This window comes from Panthera onca, chromosome F2 (genome assembly GCF_046562875.1).
Source record: "Panthera onca isolate mPanOnc1 chromosome F2, mPanOnc1 haplotype 2, whole genome shotgun sequence".
In the NCBI taxonomy this organism is placed as follows: domain Eukaryota; kingdom Metazoa; phylum Chordata; class Mammalia; order Carnivora; family Felidae; genus Panthera; species Panthera onca.
The window spans coordinates 20,675,471-20,698,112 of NC_138356.1; the positions used below are offsets into that span (position 1 = coordinate 20,675,471).

A 22,642-nucleotide genomic window follows, 5' to 3' on the forward strand; every position below is an offset into this window, starting at 1 on the left:
CGAATTATGCTAATGTGCAAGATTTAGAAGAAGCTTAATATGTCAATGATTAAGAAAATAATCTCAAGTATGAGTTGTACAGACCATTATTTTTTTTTCAGGTAACAGCTTTACTGAGACCTAATTCACATGCCATACAATTCACCCGTTTAAAGTATATGATTTAGTGGGTTTCAGTATATCTGCAGAGTTGTACAACCATTACGACAATCAGGTTTAGAACATTTTCATTCTCCTAAAACAAACCCGCGACCATTAGGAGTCACTCCCCAGTTCCCCCAGACCCCCAGTTCTAGGCAACCACTTACCTACTTTCTTTCCCTACAGATTTGTCTATTCTTGGCATTTCATATAAATGGTGTCATATAATGTATTAGACTATTAATTTTAATAACATGAGAACTGTATCCGAAGAGAATTTTAGTGATCCTCACGTTTTGTGAGATGTCCTAGAAGACCTCGTACCTTCAGTGAGGACCCCGGAAAGTCTGGGTTAATAGCCTAGGATGGTGTCCTAAGAATCCGCATCTTAATGTCCTGCGAGCATTCTGATGATCACCCAGAGTCAGGAACCACTGCTGTAACGCTGAGATGCTCCTTACGACCATCATGTATGTAACACTGGCAGTGTGGCACTCTGATTCACTCCCCGTGAAAGTTGAAATTAGAGAATTTAATACAAATAAAGCACCACAGAGGTAGTTACTTCTCTGATGTAACTGGGAAACCTTTGAGACTCTAGGATTCTATACAGAGTCCTAGCAAAATCCCACTTACGACAGCTTGACATGGGGGGAATCACCTGCAAATGAGGAGCATGTCTGCAAAGAACTTTTGGAGCGGTTCGTCTCTTCTAAGAAAGCACAGAAATGAAAAGTACAGAGCACTAGAACTACCTTACCTATATTCATGACCTGAGACTGAAGCATCTGTCTTTGGCCAGGTTGGCTGTTGGGTCTCATGGGGATGCTGGCTGTTGGGTTCCGAATCATACCTCCTTGGATTGGCCGGTTCAGGGCACCGGTGGTAGCAGCACAGGTGACTCTCACAGCAGAACTCTGTGGGGCCCACTCCCCAGATGGCATAGTGGGCCGGGAAGCATTACTACCAATCATTCCTGCAGGCAAGCCAAAGGAAACTGAGAGATGGAGTAACTGAAACCACAGTCAGCATGTATGAGCACTAGACGATCTTACTCTGTGTAAGACCATCACTCTGTCTACACAGCCCAATAGTTAATGCCTTCATTGGGACAGACGTGGACCCTTGGCTAAGCAGCAAGAATTGGCAGTTTCTACAGTTTTTCAGAGCACGGACTTGCCACTCTCTATAGTTCGGAAAAGCTGTTAAAATTGTTCCCATATGTACTTAGAAACAGGTGCTGTGGCGTGTGGAGAACCCCAACTTCCTTCCTCAGGAAGTGAATCACATTAGCTGATCTACACGTCAGTGCTTTACTTTCCAAAAGGGAGGTGAGGCTAAGAGAAACAAGGTTTAAACTCATAGTCAATACTCTTATTATAAATCCAAATCACAGAATATCCCGTGGAGCCAAGGTCAGATTTTTAAATCCTCAAATCCCTTCCAGGGTACTCTGATTTGTTACGCTTCAAAATTGACCAAGGTAGCCTCTAAACCATTGAGAAATTACACGATCTTCCTACCACGGTTTTTTACAACCAAGGCAAGGGAACTCCTACTTATGGGGGACTTCAGTATACCTGGACCACCACATTCCTGATTATATAGATCTAGAAGGGGTTAGGGCACATTGGTAAAGATCCCTTTACACCAGAGATATTAACAGTTATTTGGGCCACACACAACAAGAAGAGCACAATATTCCACGTAGGCTCAAGTGTTTGCTCTCTCTGGCCTGCCCCTGGGATGTGGACAATGGCCAAATATTTGCTAAGACTTGATATTCTAAAGGGGATAAACTCCAAGTGAGAACCCTTCGTTTTGAAATGCTGAACGACCGATATATAGAAGTTCTGCTTTCAAATAGATGGCTTGCTTTCATTTACTTTCATTGTGATAACTAAAAAGAGGGTATATTTAAGAAATGTAGAAAACATGTATTATGGGTGGTTTCTCACTGGTGAAATGGGAATGTGCTACATTAGGATGATTAAGAATAAAGGGTAATTAAATAGACTGAAAAGCTTAGAACAATATTATAGTAATATATATTTAAAAAACCATTTGAACATTACATTTGAAGTACACAAATGTACTATGGGAGAATAGGCATTTTATTTCTCCAAAAATCGATTACCTAAATAATATAGCAAGATTATATGAAGTCTAGAAAGCAGAAGGAAAAATCACCTATAAGTCAACAATATTAATGCAATCATAATAACTGGGGTCAAAGTCTCTTTCGGTCTCTTTGTTTTTGGAAACGAAGCAGAGGCACTATAGGACCCTCACAGTCTAGATCGCCAGGCTGCCCCGATTTGAAAATAGGTGTGTCCTTAAATTTCTTCTTCAGATTCCTGCAAGAACTCAGATCTTCCTGTGTTCTGCTAACAAGGAGGCATTTTTAAGAAGTCATTGGCTCCTTTTCTGTTATAGAATGTTGCATAAATATTTTATTTATATAACTCAATACTTTGCCTTAAAATATAAAATTACTATGGCACCATTTCTGTGAATATATAGATTAGTGAAGTAGTCAGGGCCTGGAGCAATAGTTGTTGAAGGAATAAACTATTTTAATATAGCCCAGCACACGTTTCTCCACGAACCGCTTGCTCATCAACAACCGAAAATAAATAAATCCAGCTTTTCCCCTTAAAATTGAGCTCTAATTTCAATTAGCTGTCTAAAATGGCGATGTGTATACAGAGATGACAGACTAAGCTAAAAGAAAAAAAACAACAACCACCACCACAACAAGGGACGAAACACCCACAAATAGAAATTCTTTTTATACTAGCTACTTCTTTCAATGCCTTTGTCTTGAGCACTTCATCTTGACAAAGAAAGAAAGCTGTAAATTGTGAGCAGTTGTTCACTGGAACACTCAGCGTCCTGCTACTGTGTCCGTGGTAAATAGGTACAGGGTACAGGACAAGGTGGTGATGGCAGTCAGTGCTGCTAAGATGGTTTCTAGCCTGAAGGAGACGGGAGTTTAGGAACATGGTAGCGGCTGGGACAGCGGTGACCACTTAGGAAACGCGCTTGGGCAACCTGGCAGACACGCTAAGTTGCAGCAGGTCAAGGTCCAAACCAGAGCACAGGCAGTCATGTATCTTTGAAAAGGGAGCCCTGGATCAGGTGCGAAAGGCCAGGCACACTACCATTTAAACTTCTTTATTTTTAATGAATAGTTTTCTGAAAAACGGTATCACTTATAGGTATGAAACGTTGCCCGAACTTTAAACTTGCATTCTGAAATTCTTCAAAAACAAGTCATCAATTAAGAGGGAGGCTTGGGATTATCAGCAGATTACATGAGATGCCAGCGACTCATCAAATCATCTTACGCGTACCTCTGTGATGTCTAGGACTGTAAACTGGAATAGAAGAAATTAGCCTAGGCTATAGGTTAGTGATCAGAAACCCTATGAAAGTAATGATCACAGAATAAAACAGTAAGCTTACTGGAATGCTTTCCAATGCTTCACATGCCAGTCTCACAGTGAAAATTTGCAGAATTTTCTTACGTTCAAATATTACTTTCTAACATAAAAAATTCCATTTGAGAAATTCGACTAGTTTGATGTGGCTGAATCATTACGAAATTAAATAACTCACCAATAAAGTAACAGTGCATTTGAGCCCTTACCTGTGCTACTGTTCCCTAAATTTCCTTGGTTTCCTATCATCCCTTGATTACCCATCATTCCTGGCTGAGGTATCACTGAGTAGGGACTATTGTTTCTGATTGGTGGGAAAGGTCCAGCACCAGTTGGGCTTTGCAATGTGATGTCAAGTGGTAAGTTCTGGTTTGGCAATAACCTGCCCAGTTGCCCTGGTCGTGGGTTATTAAAAGCTAAGGAGAAAACACATGAAAATTGAAGGTTAATATAGGAAAATGGAAAATAAAAAGTAACAGAAGCAGTAGGGAAAATGCTGTCTGTAAAATATCAAAGCTCTGCACCTCAAGGACCAAAGGCCTACATCAAAGACAAACTCACAGACAAAAACCCATATGTAGTGCCAAAGCGTGGACTCATAATTTAGTCAACAAGTCTCCAACTTAACTCTCAACAGTCTTGCAAAAAGAGAGAAAAAAGGTGTCTATTACTTACAATATACTTCCTCCCCAATACTAATTTCTAACATTCAATCGTATTTGCTGAGCAGACCGCTCGTATGGTCTCGTCCCTGTGTTACGTCATTCGAATTTAGGAGTATTGTTCTGTCACAGCTGTGAAGCTATAAACATGTCCTGCACACAATCCCAAACCTAGACACGTGTGCTTTGGACACATCATTTTCTTAACTGGACTTGCCTAGGAGTAGACCTAGCTTACAAGTATGTATTCACATTGCAAGTTAAATCTTGTAAGTGTGAACTCTGCTACCTGAAGTCAGTATTAAAGCTTTACGGCCCTGTCTAATCTTCTAAATACAGCTTCTTTAAATTCTGGACCTGTTTAGATTTGAAACGATTCTTACAGTTGACCAACAAGAACCCACGGTGCAGTGTGCACTATACAATCACACAACCAATAGTTTGATAAGAACATTATTAAATTTTACAAGTATACAGATACTGTAAATGACAGTTTATGACTACTTGATTAAACGATATCAAGTATTTCCACTGAATTACATAAGCATAGTATGAAACAGAACATTCAAAATAAAGAAATAAGTTCTTAACAATTAATAACAGAAATAAAATATTCAGAAGAATTAGGGCTTGGAATGGAAATTATGTACATGCTTAATCATGACTCCCTCAGGTTTTGCTATTCAGTTACCAGCCAATAATCTGATTTCCAGTAGGAGGTACAAATAGAGGAGAAACCATGAGTTCCCATGCTGCCCTTCATTAATGCCTCTGGTTAATGAGCATAAACTCTGTAGTATGCTTCTTACTCCCTTCCCAACTCTTTGACTTTGTGATCTCCCATGGTCCCTAACTACTTTCCATTCCTCACAAAACAGACAGGTTTGAGAGATAACAAGCAAAAACGATTTTGTCTTACCCCTTTTGGAATAATCAAGAATCACTTGAGAAAAGGTCCACTAATTAAAGATTATTTTGTGATTTGGTTGGTGGTTGCCATTTCTGGTTTGGGAATAAATGCTGAACAATGAATCCGATTGTACTTGACGAGGGAAAAACCATTCTGTTCCCCAAGTTAACACTGAAGAGGTCATCTATCTTTCTATAAATTATATCTCTTTGTAAGGGAAAGATATTTTTTCCCATTCAAACTGTTGGACTTTAGGTAACTACTGAGTTTGTAAATTAAGTGATCATGGTGAAGAAATAATTCATCTTAAACTCACAAAAATCTAAAATAAAATGTATTTTATCAAATAGTCTACGGTCTTCAAGCTTTGTATCAAATTAGCCAACTTAAAATGCACTTAGAAAACGTTTATGGTAAAGTTCCATTTAAAGTGATATTTATAGGATGATTCTTAAGAGATAGCCCATTCATGTATGATGATTAAATAGTAAGAATTTTTAATAGCATATCACTCCTAAAAAGTCAGCATAACTCTCTAATTTTCTATATTTCCAGTATCTAGTCATATCTAGACATATATAAAGTCTATTTTAAGCTCCATTTCTGAAGGCAGTAGCTAAAATAAAGGGAAATATGACAATCATCTAAAGAACTTTATCTATGTAGGTCAGCCTCCCTCCGTGTTGATTCAATTAACCATAAGAGAATGCTGGAAAGCCATGTTCACTAGAATCCATTTTGAATAGTGTTTTGAAGAACCAGGACAGTAGATGGCGCTATTTGACCACAAAAACATCGAAGTGACTAAGCTGTTTGTATCAGATTTTAATAATCACTGTTTCTAATGGTGATTATATGGGAATTTCTTGGCATAACCATCAATATCTCATACTCACTGCTCTGTGAAATTCGCAATGCTGTTTTCTGGGCTCCAACAGGTGTAACAGGACTGTTTTCAGCTGTGAGTTGCATGAGGTCATTGATGATGGCTTGCTTGTCAACTGATCCAGCAGGGGCGCCGGGCCTCGTGTCTGGGAAAAGCTGTGGTAATTGACTATTCTGCAAATCATCCAAAATCTCTTCCAGGTTGTCCAGCTCACTGCCAGGCTGCAGTTAACAAACAGGAGAGTTTATCCAGTCCTACTAGAGAGTGGGCACCACGGGCGCATCTGCAATTACAGACCTAACTGGCATACGGCACGGCCACGGCCAAACAAAACATGCTGATGCACGCACATCCCTCAGGCCTAACAAGTTCATCGATCATCTTTTAAAAAATTAAATTGACGAAGGCCAAATAACTTAATCTCTTAGTCCTCAACCTCCTCATCTAGAAAAAGGGAGGTGACTGAATTAGAAAGCTCCCTTCCAGCACTGTGTTTCATTGGCAATTTATAAATTCCCCTTTATTTTATGCTGATAATTCAATTAATCACGAGTATGCAGATTTCTAATTAACTCTGAGTGTGCTATAACTTACAGTCCAGGTCTAGGTTTTGTGGTTAACTCTGCCTAGGAAATCACAACAACAAAAAACTGCTATAAAATGTGATCTAAACTTACAGTAAATCAGTATTTTGTAAATGGTCACTTCCTTTTTGGACTTCTTTTTTTCAGAGCAGGGGTAAGACACGAAATAAGCTCAGAGAAACCATGAATAGTTAAGCGTTGCCTTTTCAGTTTGACTGGTGTTTTTTCTCCTTGCTTGCACTTTCAGTTTCAAAGGACAGTGGCTTTCTCAGCCACTCACCAGTCTAGGTGACAACATGTAGGGAAGCAGGATAAAACACGGTGTCCCCAAACATAGCATCTATTAAACCTGACTTCACGGAAGGCAGAAGTAACGTTTCTTAGGGTTTTCCTTTCACCGAAATAATTTCATTTCCATTACAACATCAAAATAGTAAGATAAATATTACCACTATCTCATACCTACTACTCTTCTTCCAAAAAGCTCAACTTATTTTACGTTCTCGTAAGTGGAACCTATCTACGTGCCAAGTATTTAAAGCCGGGCTGTGTGAACTACAAACGAAAGTGGGTAAGTTAAATGTTAGAAGCAGTTTCTAATGAAGAAAAAGTGGTAAGAATGATTTCTTGGATGTGTAGGTGGAAACACAGAAGTTAGGCAATTTCCCCAAAGTCCCTGGGTGGACTTCAAGTCCTTCACCATGACTAAACCCTTTGTCGACACGGGCAATTCAAATGAAATTGTTTACATCTGATACGAGGCACACTTGAAACAAATGGCTCACAGTTTTATTCTATGTAGAACTCCTATTCCCCACATAGAGGCTGGATTTGCTATGGTTTTTGCAATTTATGGCATACGTAATATCTGTATGGGAAGTCTCACTGGACATATTTCTCAAGTTAGGAAGTGACATTTTATTTGATTCCTTGGTCAGCGTCCACTAGCTTAGTACCACCTTGGAGATCCACTTTCTAGGAAGCTCCCAGTGTGTTGGCTGGAGCAATGACGGACCGTTTTCTAGTTAGATTGGCCACGCATCTCTAACAAAAGATGGAGGCATCAAACACGGGAAAGATACATCTTAGGTACGGGTTAGGTTCCAAAGTTAGCATCCTAAAGCACAGACAGACACAGACAAAATGACCCTTAAAACTCCTCAGGAAGACACCCCAATGCATCACCACGTCCCCTCCCTCTCCACGGGCAACACGGCCAGTTTTTCCTCCAAGGGGAAAGCACACTGGTGTTTCTTCAGCTGAGTCCTAAATGACAGAGTAGGGGCTGTGCCGCATTTAAAACCACGTGGCTACATTTCCACAGTGAGAGTCACAAGAGAACCCAAACCTAGAAAGCTCTCGTCAGCCACCTCAGGATCGCTCTGTAGGTACATACTTATTGGGAAAAACGGTAGGCAAGACTATTCACGCTGCTTAACCATTTCATGGCCACCGCTTCTTCTGAATGAGAACAGACGATTTTATGTAAATCAAATGACATGTAAAGTGACTCCACTGTAAATCTATGTCGTGTTTTTGCTGAATACAAAAGGTATAAGTAAACATTAGTAGGAACATTTATTTCCCTTCAAGGATAGTGCCTGGAATATAGTAACGGACACTCAATCAGATGAGTTCCCTTAACCATACTAACCCGGAATTTAAGAAAACTGCCCAGGATCAATGAAATTTCCATTAATTTATCACAAAAATATATATATGTTAAAGTTTATTTATTTTGAGAGGGTGAGGGAGTCCCCAGGAGGGGCAAAGAGAGGAGAGAGAGAGAATCCCAGGCTCAAACCCACCATGAGATCATGACCTGAGCCGAAATCAAGAGTCAGATGCTTAACCAACTGAGCCACTCAGAAAAATATTTCATAAAAATGTGTGATAAATATCTTTATAACTGTGTCATTAAACTAAAGAGATAACAAAGAGGTTCTAATAAACTGAAGTTTATTGCTGGCCTATGAAACCAAGTTTCCCTACTATGCTGCTGTGTTGTGTATTTTTTTTTTTTTTTAAGTGGCCTTTAAAGCTCATTGTGTGTGTGGGGAGAGGGTAGGGAGTAAAGGAGGTGGACTGGAATAATATGATACTTCTCGAAAAAGCTTCACAGATTGTCTTGGATGAGAAACAGCCAACACAAATCAGTTCAGATAAACAATAATAAAGTATATTATCCTTAATGGATGATCTTCTATTTGCCCCCAATCCCAGGTATGTATGTATAAAAGAAAGTTTTTACAACGTAGATTTACAACAGCCTGTGTCTAGACTCCTACCTTTCCTTTTGACCTTTACTCTTTTCATGCAAATGGAATTATACTTTAAACCACATCAAACAGAAAAATAACTATCACCCGTTTCAAAGAGTTCTTTTTTTTCTTTTCTTTTTTCTTTTTTTAAAGAAAGAGGGGGAGAAAGAGAGGGAGAGAGGGACACAGGGAGACAGGGAGGGAGAGAGAGAGAGAGAGAGAGAGAGAGAGGCAGGCAAAGGGAGAGGGAAAGAATCTTAAGCAGGCTCCACGCCCAGCACAGAGCCAGATGTGGGGCCCGAGCCACACGACTGAGAGTCTGACGACTAACTGAGCCGCCCAGGAGCCCCCCTCATAGAGTTGTAATGACAAGATTCATGATTCTTCCTTTGTAACCTACTCTTGTGTCTAACATAATGAGCTGAAACTAAATCTAATGTTATACATATAAAATGTTAAAATATGTTTGGATGGTTTAGATCAATTTATTAATGTTTAAATTTCAAATAATTAGAAAATTTAAAATTCAGGATTTTCCTTGGTTGATTTTTTTAAATTTTTTTTTTTTTTTCAACGTTTTTTTATTTATTTGTGGGACAGAGAGAGACAGAGCATGAACGGGGGAGGGACAGAGAGAGAGGGAGACACAGAATCGGAAACAGGCTCCAGGCTCTGAGCCATCAGCCCAGAGCCTGACGCGGGGCTCGAACTCACGGACCGTGAGATCGTGACCTGGCTGAAGTCGGACGCTTAACCGACTGCGCCACCCAGGCGCCCCTCCTTGGTTGATTTTTATTTGTTATTTTCTTAAATGTTTATTTTTGAGAGAGAGCACAAGTCGGGTAGGGGCAGAGAGAGAGGGAGACACAGAATCCGAAGCAGGCTCCAGGCTCTGAGCTGTCAGCACAGGGCCTGATGCGGGACTCGAACCCACAGAACTGCGAGATCATGGCCTGAGCCGAAGTTGGATGCTTAACCAACTGAGCCACCCAGGAGCCCCGGTTGATTTTTACTTTTAAAAAGTACGTATTCAAACTGATTTTCAAATTTTAATCTTTGTCATTTTAAGAGCTGACCAAATTCAACTGTGGGTCAGTCTAGTGACTAAATGCTTTTTTGTCTTTAGAAAGCCTTGCAGGAACTTCTTGGTTTCATATTCAAAAGAAATTGGCTCTTTAGATCTCCGTAACTATGGACAGACACTGTTTGAATTCATTCAGCTTACATCAGAAGAATGTATTATGCAGTTTTCCCCACTAGAGATAATATTGTTGTGCTTGTGTTTATTTCTTGTTAATTTCTGGAGTACACATCTAACATTCATCTAAATTGTCTTAAGTGTACTTTAAATGTTCTTCATCAAGGAGACAAAATTCAGAATGTCTACTATAACCCCTTTGGCTGTTAGGCAATAAAATCTGACAACTATGGCATTTTCTTCTGTAGTCACGTAGGTTGTGGAAGGGATAGATCTGACCACATAAGTTTCTGATCAAATATTTCCCCCTCTTCCCTAACTTTTTTAAGCTTTAGTTCTCATCAAAAGTTCTTCTAGTCCATGTCTACTTTGTTAGGCCTGATTTCTTCACAACAGAAAGAGGAATGCCTTCCTTCAAAATGCTTCGCCGAGATACTTCCAAGTTTTGCTTAGGCATCTATTCGAATGCTCAAATTAGCCACATCAATTTGAATAGTTAGTTTAAACTATTTCAGGCAGAAAATGAGTCAGAAAGATTTTTATAAAAGTTCTACAAAATGAAAATTGGACTTGATTTCTTTAATTTTTCATTTTTCTGGTTTTATGAATTTTTCATGTGTCAAATCAACTTGTTCTCTGAAGGAAATATAAAGAGCACATGCATTTTAATAACAAGTATTTTGATAAGTTACAAAACATCTTTTCAAAAATTTAAATAAGAAGTGCAATTTTGCCACATTTGCCTAACAAAAAATTGTTAAGAAATGGTAAAATTGTTAAAAAACGGTTATACAATTCTGCCACATTTGGAGGAAAATTTTCAGGACATTACCAGCTTAAAATATGGGTTGCCTAGTGGTGTCAGATAAGAAGAAATTCCTTTCAGAAATTCCTTATAATTCTGAACCCTCATTATAACCGGCCCAGTAGCATCAGAGAGAACATCAACACACCCCACTAGGCAAATAAGTACATAGCTGAAAAGTTGGGGGGTTCCTGGGTGGCTCGCTCGATTAAATAAACATCAGACTTTGGCTCAGGTCATGATCTCGCGGTTCGTGAGTTCAATCCCCACATGGGGCTCTGTGATGACAGGCTGGAGGCTGGAGATTGCTTTGGACTCTATGTCTCCCTCATTCTCTGGCCCTCCCCCACTCACATTCATTCTTTCTGTCTCTCAAAAACAAGTAAACATTAAAAAAAAAGTCGGTAAACATTTTGGAAATTTTTCTGTCACTGCTTCCTGCTGGTGACGAAATGACGTAGAAACAAATGTTGTTTAAATACTCTGCCCAGTAAAGAGCTCTATTTTAGGTATAATAGCACGATCGAAGTACTTCCTGCCCTTAATAAGTTAGTGGTAGGTTAAACACAAACTTGGTTAATGGCTCTTCTCTGAGTCAAAATAACAAGACAGTTGAGTGTACAACTCGGGCTCCCTAAGAGTTTACCTTATTAAATAAAAAACTTAGATTCCCTGGAAATGAAAGAAAAACCTTCAACAAAGCGGTCCAGCAGTTAAAAGGAGATACAATGAATCTGTTTTGGGAATAGTGAAGGAGAGCAGGAGGCAAAAGAATCAGTGTTTTTTCCTTAAAGTAACGCGTTCTAACTTTGATCTAAATTTAAGTAATGCATACTTCCTGTGGTAACTTTTCTTTTCAAGCTGCAATGTCTTCAATGTTAAATTTGCTCTGCAGTATTTTTTGGTGGAGTTTTATTTTTAAATGGGAGTGAATGGAGGGTGAGGCCAGGGACTGGGTTTCATTAAGAAAAAAATTGTGTGTGTGTGTGTGTGTGTGTGTGTGTGTGTGTGCGCGCGCGCGTGTGTGCGTGTGTGCGTGTGTGTGTGTGTGTGTGTGTGTGTGTGTGTCTCTACACTGCTTTTTGGTCCATCCAAAATAACAGATTTGTGCTGATTACACCCTGGGCTTTATGTACCCTAGGTGAGATGATTTTGATTAGAAAAATGTTTCCCCTGAGCAACAATTAGACATGGCAAGTGACTCAAGAACTTTAAAAACAAATTTTTTTTTTCCAGTTTGCCTGAAGTTAGTGTAATCATATACTAAATATAGAAATGCCAAGCAGTGTCCCCCTTCCCTGACCCTCTAAGTCCCCGGGGCCTCAGGCCTGGGATAGAAATAAATCCTGTGTATGGAGGGAGGGGCCAGCCACTAAGCTAAGGTGGCCGACATGGGTCACCATCTTGGCCTCTAGCATGTGTTAGGGAGACCTGAGTGACAGTATGTGTCTGCCACTCTGAACTGCCACTAGCTCTCTGTATTCGAACCTAGTAAACCTCAAGAGATGAAAACATTTATAGGTGTCAATATAGTTTCACACTATACTTTATCCAAGGTTTTGCGATTACCTTTCTGCTACAACTTTCAGTTTCCCCAATTTACTTGAATTTACAGCATTACAGAATAGCTGTATCACAGAACCCTGCGCTGACCTCTAAGTTTAAGGATTAATTATCAAAGATGATTATAGAATTAGGCTGTTTCCCTTGTGAAGGACAAAGGTTTAGGAAATCCTACCTGTTTTATAGGAATGGCAGCAGCTGCCAAGACATCAAAGTGAAAGAAATAAAGGAAGCTAAATGCTTAGAACCATGGAGTGAGCCCAGCTAGCAGGGCGAGAAGGGCCTCAGCTTTCCTGATTCTTGCTTTCAATCCTAGTCCTGCCCCAGGGCCAGCCTCTGCTGACTCAGCGGACTTCAACATTCTAGCAGGGAAGTGCTGCTCTCCTCTCTCCCCATCCACACCCAGTCCCCCAAGATGGCGTGTCACACAAAATATCCCCTTGAAAACCAAATTTCAAGACAAATTAGTGAACTATTTTAACTAGAAAGGCCTATGCAGCTTCTTCCCTTGTTAACCGGTCAGTTAAAAGGTCTGAAGTACAGGGCAGTTCCCAGGGGTTAGACAGAGTTGATAATGAAGGGTGAAGTCTTGGATCATTAACCCAGACTTCACGGAGTCCCCAGGAAACATCTTACGCCAAGCCATCATGTCAGAAAGAACTCTTTTTTCTTTTAAATGATTCTTTAGCATTAATCAGAAGTTGTAGCAGACAATAAAGAGAGGTACAGTGATCTTCATTAGGTCTGAAAACCAAACGCTTATCTTAAAAAGAGAGCAAGGTAGATGGGAAATAATTTAATTAAGTCTGTCCTAACAAAGCCCAGTTTCAAGGAAGTGATTATCTCCAATTCAGGGTCTGCTAGTAACAGGGTCAGCAAAGTACAGCTGGCCTGTGGGCTAAATTCTGCCCACCACCTGTTTTTGGATGGCCCCTGAGCTAAGAATGGATTTACATTTAAAAAAATTTTTTTTAATGTTTTACTTATTCTTGAGAGAGAGAGACAGAGCATGAGTGAGGGAGGGGCAGAGAGAGAGAGAGAGAGAGAGAGAGAGAGAGAGAGAGAGAGACATACACACAGAATCCGAAGCAGGCTCCAGGCTCTGAGCTGTCAGCACAGAGCCCGATGCGGGGCTCGAACTCATGAGCCATGAGATCATGACCTAGGCCGAAGTCAGACGCTCAACGGACTGAGCCACCCAGGCACCCCTGGATTTACATTTTTTCATAATTGAAGAAAAAATCCAAAGAAGAGTATTTTGTGACACATGAAAACTGCAAAATCCAAATACCAGCGTCCGTATGTAAAGTTTTACTGGAACACAGTACACTCATTTGTCTATATAGTGTCTAGGTCTCTGGCTGTCTTTGCGCTACAATGACGGGACTGAAGAGTCGTGGCAGAGACCGTATGGTCTGTGAAGCCAAAAATATTCACCACTTGGCCCCTTACGAAAAAAGAAAAGAAAAGAAAAGAAAAGTCAGCCCAGCCCTGGCTCTACAACAATGTCGCTCTTTGCTAGACAAGAATATGTGGAACGGGCAGCTGAAGTGAGAACGAAGCCTGTTTCAACGTAAGGACAACAAAGCAGAAGGCTTATTTGTCTCTAGTCACCCGAGGCCTCCAAACGCCCCTACGAGAAGCCGTGATGGGTATGGATTAGTACACTTGGGAGAGCGCATTACAAACTCACCTGGTCGCTAGGCTCAAAGCTCATCTCCTCCTTCTCAGTTTTCATAGCTATTAATTTTGTGTTACTGGCAGGGTCTGTCTTACTGTCCAGTCGCTCAAGTTTGGGGGTTATTTCGGGTAAACCAATATCTTTAGTATCGTCTTTATCTAGCAAGTAGCGAAGTAGTGCATTCTCTTTCTTCTTGGGGCTCACGGGCTCTTGTTTAATAGTCACTTCTGAACCAGGGGCTGTGTTGCCGGCCTCCTGGCTCAGTTCTTTGCCTGTGGCTTCTGCCGTTAACTTGGCCAAGTCCACAGGGGAACTGCTGTCCTGCAAGAGTCTGTGCAAAATCTTATGCTTCTCCTTGAGCGAGGTTCCATGTGTCGACCCAGAACCAGGCAAGCTGCCCGTGGAGTCCTTGTTTGTGTCCGACAAAGAGCTGGATAAGGGTGAAGGCTCCATCTGGTCAGATTTGGTGGTCAACAGCTGTAGGAGTTTGGTCTGTCCTTTGCCGTCATGCAGTCTACTCTGTCCGTCAGATCTCTCGCCGCTCACAGCCTGGGGCATGCTGGGATCGTTTGCTTCCTTCTGCTCTCCCGGATGGCAGCTGCTCTCTGCTTGACCGGTGGTACCTTCAGATGGCTCCCCGTAAAGTCCAAAACAGTCTTTGGAGTCTAAGCTTCCCATCTTGCTGAGTGGGGGAGGATTCATATTAACGGGGGAGTTTTGCAAATTGCCCATTTTTAGGTCTGGTGAAGCCAACGATGACCCCAGTGAGACCCCGTGCCCCTCGCTGAGGGCCTGAAGTGCGTTGAGGGAACTGTTGGTGTAGCTATGGCTATTTCCTGTGCTGCTGCAAACTCCCACAGGGGAATGCAAGCTTCCTGCGGGGGAAAACTGACTGGGCGGGATTCGAGGGCTTCCAGCCACTCCGGGGCTCATGCGATGCCGTGGTGAAAGCATGGAGTTGGGCTGTCCTGGATTCATGCCAGGGCTGCTCTGTGAGGGACTGTTCATTTTGAGTGCATAGTTACTACCCTGAGGAGTGGTTGCTTGCATGCTCGACACATGGTTCATTCCCCCAGAACCACCAAACCTGCCCATGGGCATGCCCATCTGCTCCTTCGGGCCATTGATGGGAAAATTTATATTGCTACTGAGGGTCATGTCCTGACCTGGGTTCCCACTGCACATGGCCTGATGGGCAGGGCTGCTAGAGCTAATTGGATTCAATGGCTTCCCCATCGCTTGTCCAGTCAGATCCGGATTCATTACACACACATTCTGCTCTCTGTATAATGAGGAAAGAAATATACAAGAAAAAATACTTAGCAAGTTGTTATTAGTTCAAGAAAACGAGATGGCCTCTTTTCTTTAAAAGAACAGAGTACGTTTAAAGGCCCGATAACACTCTGATGAAACAATCTGCAATTACGGACAAGACTGAACACGCGTAGTTTTGGACCAAGAGGGATGTTTCTCAGTCAACTCATTAAGATGTCTGCGGTTTTACAGAGGGGCTGTCTTTAAATCTGACTACTACTGTATCGAAATTGTAATTACCAGATAAGACATTAGAGGGGTTCCAAGTACATGGTATCTTTCTCATTTAATGGTATGTATATTATCATGAATAACTAAGAACTTGTACCGTCTTAAAGGAAAGACCCAAACGAGTGGAGCTGTCTTCAATTATTTGCCAGATTCTAATTCCTAACAATAGTCATATCTGGAAGCCCAGAGAGCTCTGAGGTATACTACTTGGCTCAAGACGAATAGCAAACTTGGTGGGGGTGGGGGTGGGGGTGGGGTGGCTGGGGGACTCATCCCTAACTATTAGAAACTCCACAAGTTCTAGAACCAATAAAGTTACCAAAAGCATTTAGGATTAGAGCACCTTGTCTAAGAGATCCCCCTGCAAGTCAAAGTGAGAGCTTCCGACAGACAACCTGGGGCAAAACTTCGGAGTGACCCTGGTCTGTGATCTTACTTTCCCAACACCTAGACAGCTCCCATCCACTCCCTTACTAGTGACTAAAAGCAGGTTTTCTGAGCTAGATGATTTTCCAAGTCCTATGAGCTTTAATTTATAGCCTTGGCAGTCACTTGTGAGTTACCACATGTGTTCACAAATCCAAACAAAACAGGTTTCACAAATTGTCAAACATCAGCTTTCACTTAGGGGGGGTGAAATTTGGCACATCTGTAATCACTTTCAAATTGTTTCAGTTTGAGGTCAGATTTATTAACAGTTGGCAAACAGGGCTGCCCATTTTTTTATCCCTAAACAAGAAAGTACATAATCAAGAAATGTAATAAAAGGGGACTCTTTAACCAGAGCAACTTTATATATCTTCTGACAGTAGCTCATAAACTTTTATATAGCACACCCATAAATATTTACATAACTTGAAATGTAATAATTTTCCTAAATTTGTGCTCTACAACAATATAGTTTATGACAAATTCATTTTAAAATCAACATTCAATTTTCTGTACTTTCTTTTTTTATGGAAATGTTCATTAGCTTTCAATTTAAAGGCTAACGTCAAGAAGTTAATTTAAGCCTGAGAATAAAAATCTAAAATATTGCCTCTGAGTATATTTGAGAGTTTTAGATTTAAACACACAGGACCAGCAATCATGCCTCAATACTCCCACACTGCATGGGTCACCGCTGGGAACTGATCGATTTCCCTTCTCCGACCTACCAGGCGGTCGTGCCAGAGCAAAGCCGGTGCTAGCCTATATTCTTCCGGCTGCCTTTTAAAAGTCACTAGTATTAAGACGAGAATTCAAAGTATAGCCCTCTTGGCTGGCATCATAAATAAGCTGTCTTTTAGCCAACAGTTAATAGCAACTCAGTTTTATATTTTACGTGCCTGGGGCTGATTAACAGCAATGTCTGACAAGGCTGGAAAGCTCTAGGGTGATCTGTTGCTTCTGTAACACTTCTCTTGACTTGGGAGGGGAAAATGATTTTTTTTTTTTGAAAATGATTTCTTATAACTAGGATTACCTGTGAAGCATATGTAACGATATTACAAGCTGAGGTTCATTAGTAGTCTGAGAACGGATGAGTTTGCTCTTCGTTTGTGCAGCAACAAGAGTGCCATCGGACAAGGAAAAACGATAGATTTGACTGAATGCCAATCCTTGTCTCAGCACTGTGGGCAAGTAAGGAAACAGAATGCATGTTTAGAAAAAAAAAAAATCAGAGAGTAGGGGCAGGATAAGATATAATAACAGTAATAAACTTTGTTAAGTTGAAGATTTTCCTACCAGCATGTTAAAAAGTTGTCAGTAATAGTTTATGATATTAAAACATTACAGCATTTTAAAAGCACATTTTTTTTTTTTACTCAAAATACTAACAAATTCAATATATTGTGTTTTTTTGTTTTTTGTTTTTCAAATAAGGCTTATTAGACCCTCAAGCTAGGTTCTTTTTAAAATCTTCAGGACCATGGCGAAAAAGAGTGTAAACCATTGATTAGCTCAAAACAAGCTTCACAATGATCTGTTTAAAATAAACAGTACAGTGCACAGACAGGATATCTTTAGAGTGTGAAGTTGCCTTTAATTTCCCTCTAAGCTAATAAAAATATTACAGTAAAATTTATGACGTTAAACGTATCCTCTGAATATTCATCTTGAAGTTACGTACTGTTCACCATCTCACAGTACTATTCCCCAATCTGTTGTTCAGTGTGTAAGAAGAAGTATGACTTCTGTGGATGGGACAACAGGAAGCAAAAGATAAACAATCAGAAAAATCTTTTCAGAGGGAAAAAAAAAGGCTAAACAGAAAACTGAAACAATAAAAGCGGAATGGTTTAACTTCTGGATAAAGAATCTGTTTCCATTTTCAAGACAACAGAAGAAAATGTATAAATCAACTAGGTGAAAATAACTTCTCTTACGATAAAACTTCAGGTTTATCTTTTAAAACAACTGTATTTTAAAACGGTCAAATACTACATATTGAAAAAGAACATTTCGGCTCAGAAAAAAAAGGAGCCATATAATTTGGTTACCCTCTTAAACCATTTTAAGAAGCCTACCGTGTTTTCTCGCATTCTCTTCTACACAAATTTTGTGGGTTGAACCGCGAGCCCCAAGACCAGCCAGAACCAGCACGTTCACGACCCCACAAAATTGCCTCGAGTGAGTGAGTGGAGGGAGGGAGCGAGAGAGTCACTGACGCACAGTGTGGATTCTGACTTTTCTTGGCAGAATTTCACTTCGAGCAATTTCCCCCATGAAACCCCCTCCACAGTCTCAGGTACACGCAGCGTTTAGGTACTACTTTGTGCCGTCAACCGCTGCACGAAGCTACTGCAAAGTGGGAGTCCTGGAAATGAATCACTGGACTTATGTGCATCTTGCTTTTGCGCAGTATGTTCCTAAAAGGCAGAACGAATACAATCTTTATAACGGGACTCCTGCTTCGAATGGCTTATGATTTCAGAATTTTATCTGACCTCGGCTGTGACCCCTGAAGGTTTTCCATTTCATTTGGAAATACGTCAAACATCTCTACTACTAAAGTAGATACGCTTAAGCATACACCTGGATTTCTTTAGCAAGCTCTTCCGTTTCAACACAACATTTTAGGAGATTTTTACTCAGTGTGATTGATTACCTTCGATCTTACCTATTTCATACATTTTGGAGTTTCCTTTCAGTGGGTCCCGCTTGTTTAAACCTACCACGGTGTCTGGTACATTTGTGTAAACCCTTTTGTAAGGACTCGGGAGGCCACAGAGTTCAGTGTAGGGCATTGCTACTCAGGACTCAAGGATGCTGACCATGTTTGCTCGTGGTGATTTCTTATTCTTTGTTGTTACTATTTTTTAAATTTTAAACCAGATCTAGTGAAACAGTAGGTTAAATACTGATTTCTGCCAAGTGTAGAACCTCTATTTCCTCTTATTCTTTCCAACTTAAAAAAAATGCTGAAAGACACAAGGTTCTGGATTGTGTGCTTATTTCTGAGAAGGATAAAGAAAATGAAAAAGATGAATAAGATGAGGAGAAAAATAAGGGAATGGGGAGAGAGGTCATTTACGATTTGTACTTTTTCATCAGCTGTCTTAAAACACAGAGTCTGAGCAAACACTACTGGTAAAACGCTAAGGTCACAGATGCACATCGAAGGGAAGAGGACAAACTAAAACTCTGTTTCAATGAGGAGTCGGGATGTTCTTTCTGCCAAAACGCTGACAATCCGCCCAACCGAGCTGTAGGGCGCACTCCGCCGCCCCTCGTCCCTCACAGGCATGGTGGCTGCTCCCTGGGGAATCAAGGCCCACTAGCCAGGCGCCCCGCGCCGGACACGCGGCGTCCATGGGAGCAGATCAGGAGACTAGGTGAAGAAGAGGTCTCTCTCCCCCTCCCCCACCTAGTACTTAATGAGGAAGAGCTAAGGAAAAGGCATCTTTCCCCCCTTGTTCTCACCAGTATGACAAAACACCAGAACGCACTAGAGGAGACGGGATTCTGTGCAAAGAACTCTGGGAGCGGCACGACAGGGAGACTGCCAGGAGACACCCCAGATTAAGCTCGGGTGCTGACCAGTCACTTCATCTGCGTCCGCCTTCCCGTTGATAACTGGAGTTCCTGACGCCTGCCCACAGGCTGTTGCTGAGGAGCAACAAGCTACTACAAAGAAGGACAGCGTCGGACAAAGGCCAGGTGCTCGGCGAGGGCTGCTGTTATTACTGACACAGGCCTTTGAAGTCTTGGCTTTAGCTCTAGCGGTCCTGTTAATTACGGTCTAGTCTAGCTGCCCTGTGACCTCAGTCAAGTCCCCTCATTTTTTGGAGCCTTCTAGAAATACCTGGGCAGTCTTCGGTGGTCATCACGTGGAAGGAGGGCCGGAGAGACCCCTATCGGGAATTTAGCTGCTCTTGCACATTTCATTTCGTTCTTACTTCCAGATTTTCTTTAGGATTCAGGTATTTCTTTTGATATTAAGTGGTACCTTATTATGTAGTTTTCTATATACAGAAGCCTTAGGATCAGCGAACATGACCTTTTTCCCTTCCTTTTCTTCTGTCTTTATGAAATTATCTTCTAGTCATCTCATTCTTCTGTCCCACAGAGTCTACAAAGTTTTCCTTTAGATGGCAGCATTTTCTGGGCCGGATGATGCAAAGTACGTATGAACACAAAAAGTCAACAGACCCGAGTTTCCTGAGGTGAACTTCAGAACCACTGTTTCAGAGAAAGCTTCCACAGGAAGTAGTAACATAGCAAAATCAACGTCAAGAAAGTACCATGCAGAGATGCCTACCTTCATGATGATGCCTCTTAGCATAGGACACAGATTCCCCTTCATGCTGCGCGTGGAACTTCTGAATGCACCTTCTCACCAGGTCCTCCCAGCCTGGCTTCATGGCTGCCCGCATGGTGCTGGTATCCAGTGACGTGATCTTGCCTAGTAAATAACAGCAAGCATTATACCTACGTACTCATCTATTATTTACGAAAATGACTAACATTTTAAAAGATAAAATTTACTTATTTAGAACAGGTAGCACACAAAGGGTAGACAGTGAAATAGGTGCCCCTCCCCCCACCCGCCCACCGCCCCTTCTTCCTCAAGCCCCTCAAGGCTTCTGCCCCGGTAGCAGTCACTATTCTCAGCTTCTTCGTGATCTTCTAAATATATTCCTTGCATTACAAATATGTAGCTTCTACAATGATTTCTTTGGTATATATATTTTTAATCTGTTTGTTTGTTTATTTATTGAGAGATTGTGTGAGCAGTGGTGGGGCAGAGAGGGAGGGAGACAGAGAATCCCAAGCAGGCTCCACGCTGTCAGCACAGAGCCCGACATGGGGCTCGAACTCACAAACCGTGAGATGGTGACCCGAGCCAAAATCAAGAGCCTGAGGCTTACATCGACTGAGCTACCCAGGCACCCCCGGTCTTCTCTGGAAAGAAAATTTACCTTGGAGATCTTGGCGAGTAGTAAAACTTTCTGATGAGGGAAGACCTGGTCTTTCCTTCATGGGAACTCTTCTTGCCACACAAATCAAGCAGGACTGCAAATCTTCAATCATATACATTTATGGTTATCATAATAGGCTTTTTCAGTGATTCAAACAAACTCAAATGTCTTTATGACAACACGACCTTGTAAATCAGCGGAGGAGGGAGTGCTCAAACGCTGTGTGCCTCTGCCGCTCACTGGCTTCATGCTCTCCTCCCCTGAGTGGGAAGCAGCTGGGGGACAGGATAGGGTGTGCTGTGCAGGGTCAGCTGCTGAAGCCACACGACCCACGCTGCGAAAGGACACCCGCCACGCTAGCATTCCCGCCCTGAAACTACCTGCTCAGCGATGGACGGAAGAGCGTGTAATCCTTTCTCACGGAATGGCTGATGGGAACAACCAGCTTAGTTCAACATAAAGTAGACAAATGGCGAAAACTAAAGCCTGATACTCTGCTCTGTCGAGGGTTTGCTCCTCGAGTTTTTGGTTCGCCACGATACAGGAAAGCTAGATAGACCTTCTACCCAGCTACGGAACTACCCCTAGAATGGCAACGAGCGATTTAACGCAAAGAGTATAAATGGAGTCTAGATGTGAACACGAACGAAATCCTAGAAAGAGTGGCAGGCACCAGGGTGGCTGCATTACAGTTGGGAATCTCGGCCTTGGCTGGTTTCTCACATGGCCAACGCTAGGCCTTTATTCCTCACCCACGTCAACTGTTTTATTCATCTGTGTTCACTTCTAGAGAACACGGAGATGTTTTATTTATCTTTGTAACAAGCGGAGCACATTGTGTAGCTCTTTTAATTTCGAAAATGCTGGATAAAAGGTTAAAATGATAGTCTTCATATCTTATGTCATTGATTTATGATTATTCATCTTTAAATCTGGGAAAGAATTTCTCTAAATCTATCTAGTAATGGTGCGTATCACAAATATAAACGTGATCTTCATTCTGAACATAATAAAAGCTAAATTTTTGAGCACTTGCTATGAGGCAGACCTCTTTTTAGCTGCTTTAGAGGCTATCAATTCATTCAGTCCTTGTGAGAACTCTACGAGGCAGGGAAAGTATCATCTCCATTTAACAGAGGAGAAAACCAAAGCACGAAGTTTAAGTAATTTGCCCAACACCATACAAAACTAGTGAAGCCAGGATTCGAATCTGAGCACACCATGGCTCAGAAACCCTACTCTTAGGCCATACTGTGTTAATTATCTAGAACCAGACTTTAAAGGTACAAAAGTGTTTAAATACACAGCACAAAGTCACACATTAGGTCAGTTACATCTTTTTTCTACCACTTTAAGAACAGTATCCTAGATGGGTGAATTAGCAGCACGTACTGTTGCATAAAAAGAAAAAAAAAAAATCCCTCAACACTGCATACCTAGGGAAAAACTTAGTTTTGAAAAATTATGCCACCTCTGAGAGCCCCATTACTTTTCAATAAAATTTAAATTACAAATTACTTGCATATAAAACCAAAAGAAATAACTACAGAACTTCCTC

At 41.3% G+C, this 22,642-nt stretch overlaps 1 protein-coding gene across 16 annotated transcripts in view; it reads right to left on the reverse strand.

Moving 5' to 3' along the window:
* The window catches only part of NCOA2 (nuclear receptor coactivator 2), a 291,324-nt gene that overhangs the window by 31,684 nt on the left and 236,998 nt on the right, over positions 1-22,642 (reverse strand). For 15 of the 16 annotated variants that reach the window (XM_060610715.3, XM_078441775.2, XM_078441778.2 and 12 more), the window contains 7 exons: positions 21,085-21,186; positions 20,424-20,567; positions 17,145-17,292; positions 14,147-15,416; positions 6,053-6,263; positions 3,794-4,000; positions 902-1,117 (listed from right to left, as the gene is read on the reverse strand). In XM_060610715.3, coding sequence (XP_060466698.1) covers positions 902-1,117; positions 3,794-4,000; positions 6,053-6,263; positions 14,147-15,416; positions 17,145-17,292; positions 20,424-20,567; positions 21,085-21,186 — 2,298 coding nt within the window. The remainder of the gene's footprint in view (positions 1-901; positions 1,118-3,793; positions 4,001-6,052; positions 6,264-14,146; positions 15,417-17,144; positions 17,293-20,423; positions 20,568-21,084; positions 21,187-22,642) is intronic. The other variant, XM_060610721.3, reaches the window with a different exon arrangement.